Source organism: Penicillium roqueforti, assembly GCF_015533775.1.
Source record: "Penicillium roqueforti strain LCP96 04111 chromosome Unknown scaffold_21, whole genome shotgun sequence".
NCBI classification, from domain to species: Eukaryota; Fungi; Ascomycota; class Eurotiomycetes; order Eurotiales; family Aspergillaceae; genus Penicillium; species Penicillium roqueforti.
Window position 1 is genome coordinate 214,523 of NW_024067585.1, and position 13,779 is coordinate 228,301.

Here is a 13,779-nt window from a genome sequence, read left to right on the forward strand (position 1 = left end):
AGCAAACGCAATCCTTGGCCGCCAAAGCTCGCGGTCTTCCGGTTTCATCAAATAAGTCCTCGAAGCTCAATTCCTCACCATGGCGGACGATTCAACTGTCGAAGAGACCAAGGAGACATTAATCCAGCGCTTCCGAGCCTGGGGTGGTAAGTGGTATATGCATATGAATAGCTTGGCTTCATCGGAGCGTCCAAACAAGCAATGACGCAAGTGAGCACTCACTAATGTCGTCTCTCAACTGCAGAAAACTCATTCCCACCCACATTACTCGCCTCCATGATCGCAGCCCAGCACATGCGCCCTTTCCAGTTCTTCCCGATGCTCTTTCCGCCTGTGCTGATCTTCTCCAGCTATGCCAACCTGCAGGGCTTCAAGACGGACACTGCCGGCATCAGCGGGGCCGTCTCGGGACTGTATCTGCTTCTCGCAGCCCGCCGTCGACAGCCATTTATGAAGAAGCTGGGTGTTCGGGGCGTCGTGCGCGGTGCGACCATGGGTTTGGCTTTGGTCAATATGATCGGTGGTGGGTTGGCGTATACTCTAGGTAGGAAGGAGGAGGAAGAGGATGCGTCATGATCGAGTGACAACTTATAACGACGCGAGGACCGCGATGCCATGTTGGTGTCGTGGTCTGTTTGTATAATACGTGTATCAAAAGTTGGCTCAGTTGTGCGTTTGGCACGTGGGTGAGTTCACGACTCGGTCTCGGTGGGCATGGGTTTTATGAAATATATGCATTATCACTACGAAACACACTTTTGGAGATAGACTGTAAGAGTCTCCAGTGGCTACCACGCCTAAGTAACTACACTTTAGAATTTCCAGAATACAGATGCTCCGACAGCAAGAACTGCCGCACCTGTTCAGGAACCAGCCATTCCAGGTCCTGGGGCGCCGATTGCGACGCCTCACGAGCTCTAGTTGAACTCACGGGTTGATCAGTAGGGCGACGGCCCTCGACAAGCTGAATCCGGTCAGCCCATTCCCTACGGGCGCCGTCGCTATCTCGGTCACCCCTAGCAAGGGCCGCCAAAAATTCTTCCTGCTCCTCTCTCCCACCCCATCCATCGCTCGGGCGCATAGTCACACGTAGTCGGTGCTTTGATAATAGAGGCGCTAGAGACTTCAAGTTATGTTCAGGCGGATAGTACTTGAGATCGAAGATCCGGATCAAAGTATCGTAACCCATCAGATGAACCTGTTCCATTGGAGTGGGGTAAGAATCCGATGCCTCGATAGCAGCCGCCTTGTCGATGAAATAGGGCTTTTTGGTGACGCCGATATCGATCAACGGAATATTTTCGACGGCATGTTCGAAAGCCGGTGCCGATGCGAGTTGGGGGCGGAGATCCCGAGCGAACAGCTCCATCATCGCGAGCCGATCCTCGAAGGAGGCAGGCTTGGATGGCTTGTCTGCATTGTGGATTGCGAGAAGAAGGAGCAGACGACGGCGGGGTCGGGAGTTTTCTAGAAGTGCCGTGCTGACAATGCGGAGGTGGGCACGGGTGGGGGGATTGAACGACGAGTCTAAGACATAGAGAGTCTCTGGGTCTGCGGAGGGACCGGATGGGATGGTGGTTAGGACTTCGAAGACTTTGGTTGAGGTTGTGAATGCCTTCAGTCGTGAGGCATACTGGGTTCGGAGGGCTTGGAACGAGGACATGCTTGTCAGTTGCTTGACTGGGGGTGATCGTCTCTAGGAAGGTTGCGATGCGGGCCGAATGCAGGTGATCATCGCGATAAGATCATATTGTCACCGCCTTCCAAATTTGGAAGATTTACTCTATGTAACCGACATTGAAGATATTCCAGCAGATGGCTCCATGATACTCCGTACATGTATTTAGGATCTTCTAGCGGGGTTCTAAGCAAGTTCCATTGCTACTCCGTACTCCGTCCAATGTTAATATTCCTAGTCTGGAGAGTTGGAGGGTACAGGGGTACGAGGCAAATTGTAACTAATTTCCAAGTGGGATGTTTCATGTTGGAAAGCTTCTCCGTGCCGACCACAAACAGGCTACAACATACACGGGAAACGGGAAACGGGAAACGGAAGCGAAACACTCTGAAAAGATAACCCAAGTTTTTCCAAGGACCGTGCCTAACCCAGGCTAGACCTCTTTTAATCAATTCATCCGATACACTTCTTGGCGGATTCGAGAGATGTGCCCCACCGCCTCCCACAGAGACGGAATTAAAGTGCATTGTATACTCCATACATCTTCACTTTTATATGGAAAGAGTAGCATTTATACTGCCCCGTGGAGTCCAGAATGCCATCTTTATCTCCAACAGCAATTTATATCCCGACAATGGCGGAAGCGGGGACCCTGGGGACACGGGTGGGAGACTGCTTTATGTGAAACCTTCCCGTGCTTGTATTGTGTATATCGCGTATTATTACAGACAGTAGAACATTGAAACTTGAACTTCCCGAAAGTGCCGCGGTCGTAATTTTTTTTTCTCTCTGAATGAAGATCGTCTGGATTCTCGGGCTTTGTTTCCTCATTGGAACACATAGTTATATACAATATACTCCGTACACAACTAGTAGGAGGTACATTATAGGCCTATAGACGTGGCCGGGTATTGTCAGACTTTTCTGCCCCTGGGCACGTTCATATATGAAGAGTCCGTGCCCTAAGAAACCGTTTAGCGACAGGAGTACAAAAGTACGGAGTACACAAACTCGTACACAAACTCGATGGCCTAATACCCCCTTTTAAGCACTCTATCTAAAGAATAGGGGCGGATACAAACAGCATGTCAGTGACGCCACCGACGCCACATCACCTTAATCCAGAAAGCCCAGTCGCTAAGAGGCTCATAGGGTTTGCCAATATCACGTAGTGTGTTGTATATCTTACGGTGAGATTAAAGGTCACAGTCCAAGTGCCCACGGGCTGCTTGGGATCAATGCCAATGGTCCAATGAGAGCCCGGTTCCTGGGACGGTGGACACGCCATCCATGGATTGACCGCAGATCCACCGGTATTACCACGGTTGGAGGTGACCAATAGGGAATTAATTTAAAATTGATAGTGTAGAGTGTAATTTTAAAGCGAAATTGGAGGAAATGAGTTAATTACCTTGGTCTCCATCTTCTCTGCTCTCTTTCCTTCTTCAAGCTGGCATCTCTTGACTACTTCTTCTTCTTTTCTTCTCTGTGAGAAGCCATACGTTCCTTCCTTGCGAATTGATTTCGCATCTTGCTCTGTCGCTCTTTCTTCAGACACACACTCACTTACACACACACTCGCTAACTTTGCTTTGCATTCTTGCTTTTGACATCTCTCGTCTTACCCCTCCACTTTTTCATTGACATCCACCGTCGTACCAATAACTTCATCATGGTTGTCATGAACAAGTTCTCCGTTGCCCTTGTGGCTGCTCTGGCTGCCGTGGGTCAGGCCACTCACGAGGGTCTCCATGCCCGTCGCATCGTGGCTCGCTCGCTTGCCCCTGTCCCCGAGGCCTCTACGGCTTCTACCTCGACCGTCCTCGTTGTGCCTACTCCTGTCGAGCCAGTTCCTGAGGCTACTTCGACTGCCGCGTCTGCTCCCGCTGAGGAGACCTCCGCCGTGGAGTCTTCCTCTGCCGTGGCGTCTTCTGCCCCTAGCTCCATTCCTTCTGTTGCTTCGTCTGTCGTTGCTCCGTCTGTCGTTGCCCCGTCTGTCGTGGCTCCGTCTGTCGTTGCCCCGTCGGTTGTTGCTCCGTCGGTCGTTGCCTCCTCTTCGGTCGTTTCGGCCCCTGAGGTGAGCTCCGCGAGCTCTGTGCCCGTGTTCTCCAGCAAGCCTGTGGTCACCCGCACTCCCATCAGCTCTCGCCCTGGTCTTCCCACCAAGTCTTCCGATGCCCTGTCCAGCACCGTGTCTGCTCCTGCTGGCACTTCCGCCCCTGGTGAGGCTGTCACTGTGACTTACACCGTGACCTCTGGCGCCTCGACTAGCGTCATCACCACCACCATCTACAAGACCGCCACTGACCAGTACACCATCACTGCCGTACGTGTTAGATCTGATATCTTATGCTTGGTACTTGTGAACTAACTTTGATATAGACCGAGTCTGGCGCTGATGCCGCTGCCACTAACTCTGCTGATGCCTCCGCCACCAACTCCGCTGGTGCCTCGGTCACTAACCCCGCTGAGGACACCACCTCCACTCGGACCTCCACTATCAACAGCACCAAGACCAAGACCGTCACTCTCATCGAGATCCCCGCTTCCACCAGTGCTGCCAGCAGTGGCTCTGATTCCAGCAGCGGCTCTGGTTCCGGCAGTGGCTCCGGTGCCTGCTCCGCCGTTACCGTTACCGCTACTGTCACTGAAACCGTGACTGCTGTATGTGCTGCTCATTCCCCTATCTTACACGTCAAATATTAACATTATTCTAGGGCGCCGTCGAGACCCAGTCCGCCGGCAATGGCAACGGTGAGGGCGCACAGAGCACCTCGACTGAGGCCGCTGCTTCCACCGAGACCGCCTCGGTTTCCACCACCCGCACTTACACTGCATCCACCCGCGTTCCCATCACCCGCACTCCTACTCCTTCCAGCGGCTTCGCTACCCGTACTCCTACCGCCAGCGCAACTGTCAAGCCTACTACTTATCCCTCGGCCACCAGCACCCCCACTGGCGAGACTTTCTTGTCCAACCTGCGCCGCTACTTCTTCTAAACAACACTGCTGATGTGAAGGGGGTTTCCACCTCCACATGGCAGCGAGTTGCGAGCCTATCGATGGCCTGAGAGAAAGTTCCGATTCCCTTCTACTCGCGCAGAGGCGTGCTGGTACTGTACCTATTTTTTGCCAAGTTCCGGTACAAACGGATTCAATTTCACTTCTTATTTACGCTCCATTTTTTGCCATGTTTCTTCTTTTCGACTTCTATTCTTGCAATGGTCTTGTCATGCTGGATTTTGCATTGGCCCACGTTTTCTCTGCTTGTTACGTTTTGCAGGAATCTTCAATTCGGACTGCGGTGCCAATCTCCAACCTCATGACATTTCCTTGCGTTACATTTTTACTCTCCAATGTGAAATTGACCCATTCATATGACCGGTTTCCATTGGACTCGGAACATTTTCTCACGTATCGTTATGATGGGTGGTGACACGTCTGTTTTATGGACTGGATCTTGCCTCTTTTCTCTTGTGTTAATCGAAAATTCATCTTGTTTAATCTTTCCACATTTCATTTGCGAATGATCTCATAGTTCTGTTTTTAGTCTTCATGTTTTTCTTTCCACGTGGAAGGCCGATATCGGCATCCTTAGGACAGAACCTGAATTGACAAGGCTTTGCCTGTTTACGAAATGATCACTACTCCCTTTAATAATTTGGAGATCAGTAGAAATAGAGTGAGGCTGTTCATCCTGGAGAGTTAGTAAGGCTGGCCTGTGGATCAGTGTCGATCTTCTTGCGCTGGCAGAAACAACACATAGTTGACGTCGACATACAGTCTACGGAGTAGGATCGTGTCATTCGTCCATTTTAGAGTATTAATGTACGTAAAGTAGGATAATATACAAAATTCGACCACCAACTTCATCCTAGAAGAGCTCACGGCATCACCCGTCGTCACCACCCAGCTTGGCTCCGCTCAGAATGGATACTGACATCTTCTATGGCATCGAATCCAACGCCTCAACCCCTTCCCTCGCAATCCTCTCCCGCATAATTTGCCATTCAACCCACGTCACACCCTGCAACAAACAATCCGCAAGATCATCGAGTTTCCCCAGATCAACAGCCGCCACCTCGTCCCCCATATCAGACAAAGGAGATCCAGGCAATGGAGAAAGAGATCCAGGCAATGGAGAAAGAGATCCACTCTTCAAAGCCCGAGACCCCTTCCCTTTTCCCTTCTTCGACGCCTGCGTCTGGCCCTGCCATTTCCGCAGATACGCACCCGCAACAGCATGCAGGGCAGGACACTCCGATTTATCCGCGAGCACGATCTTATTATCGGTAGCAGTACCCAGCTTTAATTCCTTAAGACCGCCGTCCGAGTCTGGGGGAGCATTAGTCTGCATCGCAGCAGAAAGCCACCGTCCAACAAGATCAATCTTAGCCTTCTTCACTTCTCGCGCATTGGGTTTCTTCTCCTTCTCTTTTTCCCCGACTTCTGATTTCTCCCCCGCGTCTCCCTTTCCTAGAACTGACGAACCTTCAAGCCAATACCTGACTACCCGCCTCGGCTCAACACCCCGAATAACCAAATCAGCGATATCCCCGCCCCTCTCCTGCCGCAGCGTATGCAGAACAGCATATAACATGCCCTCCAGCACGCCAACGCGCAGCGTCCACTCAAGCACCGCACTCCCGCCGCCCGAGCGGAAGCGCTGGCGCTCAATGAGCACGTGAGTGGGGCGGTATGCAGCGATAAGTGACGAGATGAGGGTGTACGCATATGCAGCGTAGACGTCTGGAGCGAAGGCGTCCTTTTCTTTTTCTTTTTCTTTCGTAATAGATTTGGCGATCTTGCCGGGTAGGCTCTTTTCCGTAGCGCCAGCGCCAGCGTCACCCGACCCCGGTGTTGGTGTTGGTGTTGGTTGGATCACACCGGTCTTAGCCCCCGGTACGAGGTTCAGAGTTGATATCTCAGAAATCGCGAGTCGGTGCCAGGCTGTCAGCTCCGGGGGTTGGAGGTGGGTTGTTGCTGCGTCATCTGGAGCTAGACCTGAAACCCCGGAGCCTCCGGAGCGGGGCACGCGCAGATGCGCGAATGCGAGGTTCTGGATCCCCATGTCGATGCTGAGGATGCTCCATGGTTGGGATTGAGCGGGATTTGATTTTGACGAGTCGGCTGACTTGGTGTTGGGATTTGTCTTGCTTGGGGGCGTTTTTGGGGGATCTAGCCGTCGATCAACTTGTCGATCTTGGTTTAGACTGGGGTTGGTGTTGGTGTTGGCAGCACTGGGACTGGGACTGGGCCTTGGAATACTAGTGATACCCTCTGCAACGCCATCCACGGCAGCCGGCAGCTGCAGCTGCACCTGTGACTGCGACTGCGATTGTGACTGTGAATGCAACGTCAACTCCGCTGCAATGCGCTCAATGAGAACACCCTTCGTACCGGACGATTGGATGCCCGTTGCGCGTGCGATGCGCTGCAATTGTGCTGATTTCAAGCATGCGAGCCAAGGGTGTGTTGGGGAGTACAGCGCTGCAGAGAGACGCATTTGGGGGCTTGTTTGTGCTTGTTGCTTGCTAGGGGTGGCATTTGGTGGGGCGGGGTCTGGGCTCCTGGTACGAGGTGAATCTCAAATTCCTATAACGGCAGTTTTAGGCTGGATGCATGGACATTTTTGGGAAATGGATTCTTTGAGGTGGATGGGTGCTGATCGGTGCACGGACCGTCGACGCTCACGGCTACCGTGGCACTGGGTCGGATTGAGTTTGATTTTTGTTATTTCCAAGGTTCTTTCTGAAGTTTAGTTGCGATAGAGTAGACTGTCATTTCTTAGATAGACCTCTACTATGTTGTAGTAGCTGATAATAACAAGTAAAATTATATGCGCCTTCTATTTCCCAGACGAAATATAACACCGAGATCACCTTGTGTTGGTAGAACACCAGGTGTGAATAATAAAACTCCCCCCATAAGAAGCAGTAAATGCGCGCTGAAAAGCCAAGTCAAACAAAACACTTGCGAAGACAGCAAGGCAATAAACAACCGACATCAAAAATCCTCCAAAAGCAAAAGTAAAGAACAAAACCAAGCAAGACCAAATTATACGAATGCTGGCTGCTCAAGCTCGGTCATTGCAATCTCATCTCGGAGATACAACAACGGAGCCCAAACACGCCAGTGCAGTACACCCAAATGAGCAAGACGTACCCCAATACGCTCGACATCCGACTGCTGTGGCGTCAAAGCCAGCGACGAAGTATTGTTCACTGACCCAGACGCAGCCACAGTCCCAGTCTGAGGCACAGTAGTACCCAGAGTGGCAGACACCGGAGCCCGCTGCGACTCACAGATCGCCAACGGCGAAAGCGGCAAGTATCGACGAGCCGCTGCTATCGTGCTAGCAAGGATCTTGCCACGCATGCTATTTTGGAAGAAAACGAAGAGCTCGGACTCATTCGAGAGATGCCACTCGAGCGCTTCCTCGATGGGAACGATGACCTCGTCCGTGACGACGGGGTCGAGCTGCAACGCGGCACAGGCAAAGCGGGCAATCTCCAGAGCAATACAGCGCATATTTTGCGTCCAGCGCTTTCCGCCGCGGTGGTCGGGATCGTCCTCGTTGTTGTCTGGATTGCTTGCGATGCGGTTTTCCAGGTCCATACCGTTTTCCATTAGGGACCAGATGCGCGACCGGAAGGTGGAGTAGGTTTCTTCTGGGGTGGAGAGGTAACGCTTGTGCTTGTTGATGTAGGACTCGAAGATGTACCAGGCGATGTCGAGGTTGATTAGATTTTGGACGGTTGAGCGGAGCTGCCAGAGGCGCTCGGAGTCGAAGAGGAAGGTTTCGGGGAAGTCGGCGGGAGGGGCGAATTGGAGCAGTTGGGCGGAGATTCCGCGAAACAGAGCTTCGAGGGGTTTGAGATTGCTTTCCGTTTCTGGAGTTGGGGTTGTATTTTGGGCCTCCGCATCTGCATCGTCTTGACGGGCTTGGTCACGCACTGATATGTACCAGTGCCGGGCGGATTCGACCTGGAAGCCGCCGCGATTCATTTTGCCTTGGAAGTATTCTTGGAGAAAGGGGACTGTGTCTTCGATGAGGAGAACGCGGAATGCTCGGATTTGATGATTGGCGACGTCCTATCAAGTCACGAATTAGTTAACGCCGCAAGAACAGAGGGACTTGAATGTGACTTACCAACTTCATAGCCTCTAGAATAGAGAACAATGTTCGCAGACCGCTGACAATCTCATGGGGATCCTGCGACTCTGAACCCTTTTGGATTTGATCGACCATAGAATCTGCCCACTCGTCTCGCATCGGAGCACAATGTGTTTTTAGTAGTTTCGCTAGCCACCGAGCCAGCGTAAGCATGTCGAGAACGCCTTTGCGTATTTGCTGCATCAGCAATGGAACTTCCAGGTTTTGCATGATAGTTGGGTGATCGCGTTCCGGAACAAGGGTCTTGATGACGTCCTGCAATGTCTCGAACAGGGCGGGCAAACGCGGATCGAAGGCGTGTCGAGTACCATCACTTGATTCGCTTTTCTCGGTGGCACCGGCAGTCGCGGCGTGGTAAGAGTAAATAGTAATCTCGGCGGCCAAGGCATCCCAATAATCCGCGGCTTCTTTCCGCTTGCGTTGGCCCTTCTCCCCGTCCAGGTCAGGCTTGAAGTGCAGGTCGCGGTCGAAGTTGGCGTCCATGCGGAGATTGATGTTGCTCATGATACAGGGCAGATCAAGCTCGCTAAGCGTTTTCTTCGTGACTGGCGGATATCTCCGAGCCTTACGCAATAGGCGATGTTCACGGGGATCTAGTCCCAAATCTTGGGGTATACTGATAGCCTCCGGGGACGGGGATGGCTCTCGGGGCCGAGAAACAGCGGCTGGTACCGGTGAAGTAGATTGTTGAGCCGCATGAGGATAAGCGAAGGGCTGTTGACGGCGACGAAGAGGATGGATGGAGGGTCGGTCGTCATGATTGTGAGAATCTCGCCCCTCGTTCTTGTGATACTCTTTAGAACGACCATTTCCCGCACCATACGCCTCTAGAGGGCCTTCTGCGCCCTCCTCCTGGGTCCGGGCTTCTTTTGTGCCTTGTAGATCCATAGTTAAGCACGATATATCTGAACCTCCCTACTCAGACAGTCAGATAAAAGGAAGATTTCAGGGTGGCAATGGCGAGACCACGCCATGCACCTAACCACAGAACAAGGCGAGTACGCCCCTATGGAACTCCTACAACTCACAAATTTAATGGGCCCCTTTTTGCCTCAGGCAGGCAGCCAATCCGCATTCACCGAAAAAGTGATGCAAGTGAGCTGTCAATTCCTGTGGAGCCGAGGATTGCTTGGATCTGCGTCGATCGCCTCGTGGTTCCGATCAGGGGGAGAAGGTCAAAAAGGGGTGGAGATTCAAACGTTTTTAAAACAACAAAAGGGTACGGAGTATAAGAATCCGAATAAGAGAGAATATAATCTTCCAAAACAAAGAGGTGTAGAGTATGAAACGGGGCTCCGATAGCAGCAAACCAGGGTGGGGACTCCAGTGTATACTCTAGGGCAGACAAATGCAAATTGTCTCGAGAGAGCACAAGGATGCAGGACAAATGGACAAATCAAAGGAAAAAAGTAAATAAAGCAAAGGAGTTGGCAAAGCGACCGGGATGAACTGATATAGCGAGTGTATCCCAGATCGACAACCGGATTCGGGTTGACGCAAGCAGACATTCCCTTCTGCTGCTACCCGCGAGCAGACTCTCGACTACCTGGGAGATCTCAACTGTCACATCTTTCCATTTCCGATTTGAACTTGCATCTGCATTTGATGTTGCTTTTGGGAAAAAAAGGGGGGTACTCGCCTCACTTTGAACTTTGAAACCAGTGCTGGCCACGTGAGGGTGAATCTCCTTTTCTCGGGGAACCACTGGATGCAGTCGAGTTGCGCATTACCAGGTGCATAGTACCCTCCAGCTTGCCAGAGAAGTACTCAGAGAAGGGTTCACAGATCATCGAGAAGAGATGAAGCAGGGCCTCTGGTCTGGATCGGAATGTTTTTGGATGTGAATGCCTTGGTGCCTTATAGACTTTATGCCTGATAAACAAGGCCCTATATCCCTTGAGACAGCCTTATTCTACTTCTACCTCACCACTTAACTTCCACCAATTGAGCTTCTCGTTTAGCTCAGATCTAAATAAAATTACTGTGATTCATGAGGCATCCAATGTTTGTAGACGGATATGAGCTCCGTCAAGCACCCAAGTCCACTGGTCATGTCTTTGGCCTCAATAACCTCGCTAGCTTATTGACACCCAAATCTGGCTCAACAACGGCCTGCTCAATAGCTCAATAAGAACCATGTCTGACAAGAAATAAAATAAAAAGGAAACATGATTTCCACGTGGAATCTTGTCTGCATGAGCATCCTAGATCTTTACTAGGCAGTATCATCTCGATTATCTTCACAAGGCGTGCGAAGCACGGCCAGTTTCAATCATGAATATTTCCGCACTACTCTACTTCTTTCAGATCCTATGGGCAGCTCCTGGGCTTGTCCGCTCGCGAGGAATCGGTTCATACAATACTTCACGATTTGAAGTACATGCCTTACCAGGCGTTTCGGACCTACCATCCAGCTGGGCTGGTCGCCTTCCGGTTCCGGGGACAGAGGATGGAAATGAGATCTTTTTCTGGCTATTTCAATCAGAGCAGCCGGCATACGATGACAATCTGATCAGTAAGTCTGATTGGAGGGACATTCAAAGGCGATGGTTAACAGGCTGGATAGTTTGGTTCAATGGCGGCCCTGGCTGCTCATCCTTGATAGGTCTGACGACCGGCAATGGACCCATTTCCTTCGATGGCAATTCGACTCGATTTATTCGCAATCCACACTCATGGACAAAGCTAGGCAATGTGCTTTACGTTGATCAGCCCGTCGGCACTGGCTACTCCACGGCCAGCTTCCCATACCCGGTTAAGGACAATGTTCGGGTAACGACAGACTTCACGCAGTGGTTGCGTGGCTTCTTCGAATATTTCCCGCAACTGCAGTCAAAGCAGATCCATCTGATGGGGGAGTCATATGCGGGCATCTACATACCCTATTTCGCATCGGAGCTTCTCGACGGCAACAATTCCCTGCCTCTCAATGTGCGTTCTATGTCTCTGGGTGATGGATCCTGGGGAAATGGAGCAGCCATGGCGGACGTTGCAATGGGTAAATATATCAGGTCACAGTTGGGCTTCCTCCAAATCCCTGAAGATGTTCTATCTGTCTTCGACGAAGCCGATAAAACCTGCGGCTTCAACGACGTGCTAGCAAAATCCGCCGTATACCCTCCCCTGGGTAAAATACATATCCCCGGAAACCCAGAATACTTCAACCTCCGACGTCGAGACTTGACAAATGCCGTCAACGCGACATGCGACATCTCACCCAAAACCCCCGAAGCAGTCCACACATCAATCTTCAACTCAACTTGCTACGGCCCCTGCGCCGTCTTCTCTACAGCAAGTGATTACCTGACAGCCGTATTCACCAACCGCAAAATTCGGGGCTGCTTCGACATCTACGACGTTTCCCACGACTGCAGTGCCATTTCAGAGCTCCCACTAATGGCAGAGTACTTCGGCCGCGCAGATGTCCAGGCTGCCCTTCACGTCGATAATAGCGGACTCTACAACGCCTGCAACTCCACAATTCTGGGCACGCTACTATCAGTGCCCTCCCCCGTGCCGCCGGAGTACTTCATCCTCCCGTCTCTGGTTACTGACCACAATATCTCGCTCCATATCTACTCTGGCGAGTGGGACATGATGATCAACCACTTTGGCGCGGAACTCTCGCTACAAAATATGACGTGGGGTGGTGCTCAGGGCTTCGCGCAGAAGCCGGTCAAACCTTTCTTTGCGGATAATGCCGCGCCGTCGGCGACCAAGCAGCTCCTGCTCCACCACACACCGGTTGCTACTACATTATCGACTGCGACCCCGACTGCTGCTGCTGCGGGTACGTGGACTATGGAGCGTGGTGTTTCGTATCACTTATTCCGTGGGGCTGGCCATAGTGTCTTTGTGAATAAGCCGCGCGAGATGTTCTCCTTTGTGAGGGATGTGGTTGTTGCTCCGAGGGCTGGCTGATTATAGGGACTGGCGCATCTTGGGTTCTGGAGTTATCAAAATTGGGTTGTGATATGCATTTTTTAGAAAACTTTTTATTTTCAAAATTCTAGGGCACTTGGACTTGTAACGAGAACAGTAATGGATGTCGACAGAAATGCATAAGAAAATCGCGAGTGATCGTCGCCAGTCAGTGCCAAAAAAAAAAAAAAAGGGACCATAAATTCAGCTGTCGTATTTAGTAACCAATTCCAACTACACTAGGATGAGCATTGGGATCAACTACAACATACAAGGTCAGTACTACCTAACTATCTGATGCCTCTAGCCCCAACGGACTTCTCGTCCGCCAAGCTTTTCAGTTGCATTCCAACCCTATATAGCAATCCCCATAGCCCTTGCATTTCCCGAATTCCATCCCACTAAGCAGAGCCTTGACAGCTGTCATATCGCGAGAGAAACCTGAGCCCAGATTCACAATAACATGAGCAAGATACCATTAGGATAGGAACAAGAATGAGGAAATGACGTGTTAAGCATGAGTACATTACTCCATTACTCCATGGCTCTAGGATCGAGTCTTGAGTTTTATGAACATAATGGAAATTTAATGTGTTGTAACTTCAAGGGGTTTTCTGTAGTACATTTCTGATTTCAGCCACACCACTTAAGTAGGCCAATTTGGGAATAAATTGATAAAGGACTGTAATATAGGGCCTCCCTTGGATGCGACATAGCCTCCGAAACAAACCGATACATCAAAACTTGAGAGTTCAAGCTAGAATGCTATTTGAAGGGGCGTTATCTTGGCTACTGCGTATTACTACATACATGTTGCTTTCATTCTTGTAAGTTTGAGTGTTATCATGCTGTAGAATGCCGGTGGCTTTTGTTCGATCTCGTAGCGATCTTCTAATTTAACGACTCGATGGTAATTCTTCTCTATAGCTAATTCGAATATACACAAATAGCCGATATAGAAGCAGCTCATTACTATTGTTTATATTGATCACATGTCAAACAGG

The 13,779-nt window shown here is 50.9% G+C and overlaps 6 protein-coding genes across 6 annotated transcripts; 3 read left to right on the forward strand and 3 right to left on the reverse strand.

Annotated features, from left to right (window-relative positions):
* Positions 1-79: 79 nt before the first annotated feature.
* On the forward strand, positions 80-576 carry LCP9604111_7158 (uncharacterized protein; the record flags this gene model as incomplete). The annotated part of the gene is made up of 2 exons (XM_039075159.1): positions 80-146; positions 245-576. 2 exons carry the CDS (start codon positions 80-82, stop codon positions 574-576), a joined length of 399 nt encoding a protein of 132 aa, XP_038926856.1.
* Positions 577-805: 229 nt separating this feature from the next.
* Positions 806-1,663, reverse strand: LCP9604111_7159 (nicotinate-nicotinamide nucleotide adenylyltransferase; the record flags this gene model as incomplete). Its single annotated transcript, XM_039075160.1, has 1 exon — positions 806-1,663. One exon carries the CDS (start codon positions 1,661-1,663, stop codon positions 806-808), a length of 858 nt encoding a protein of 285 aa, XP_038926857.1.
* A 1,687-nt stretch (positions 1,664-3,350) lies between these two features.
* Positions 3,351-4,677, forward strand: LCP9604111_7160 (uncharacterized protein; the record flags this gene model as incomplete). The annotated part of the gene is made up of 3 exons (XM_039075162.1): positions 3,351-4,004; positions 4,061-4,342; positions 4,396-4,677. The coding sequence occupies 3 exons, from the start codon at positions 3,351-3,353 to the stop codon at positions 4,675-4,677; spliced, it is 1,218 nt and encodes a 405-aa protein (XP_038926858.1).
* Positions 4,678-5,623: 946 nt separating this feature from the next.
* LCP9604111_7161 (uncharacterized protein) lies at positions 5,624-7,183 on the reverse strand (the record flags this gene model as incomplete). The annotated part of the gene is made up of 1 exon (XM_039075163.1): positions 5,624-7,183. One exon carries the CDS (start codon positions 7,181-7,183, stop codon positions 5,624-5,626), a length of 1,560 nt encoding a protein of 519 aa, XP_038926859.1.
* A 551-nt stretch (positions 7,184-7,734) lies between these two features.
* Positions 7,735-9,929, reverse strand: LCP9604111_7162 (TCP11 family protein; the record flags this gene model as incomplete). Its single annotated transcript, XM_039075164.1, has 4 exons — positions 7,735-8,772; positions 8,831-9,693; positions 9,753-9,769; positions 9,883-9,929. The coding sequence occupies 4 exons, from the start codon at positions 9,927-9,929 to the stop codon at positions 7,735-7,737; spliced, it is 1,965 nt and encodes a 654-aa protein (XP_038926860.1).
* Positions 9,930-11,128: 1,199 nt separating this feature from the next.
* Positions 11,129-12,775, forward strand: cp9 (putative serine carboxypeptidase; the record flags this gene model as incomplete). The annotated part of the gene is made up of 2 exons (XM_039075165.1): positions 11,129-11,369; positions 11,421-12,775. The coding sequence occupies 2 exons, from the start codon at positions 11,129-11,131 to the stop codon at positions 12,773-12,775; spliced, it is 1,596 nt and encodes a 531-aa protein (XP_038926861.1).
* Between the last annotated feature and the right edge of the window lie 1,004 nt (positions 12,776-13,779).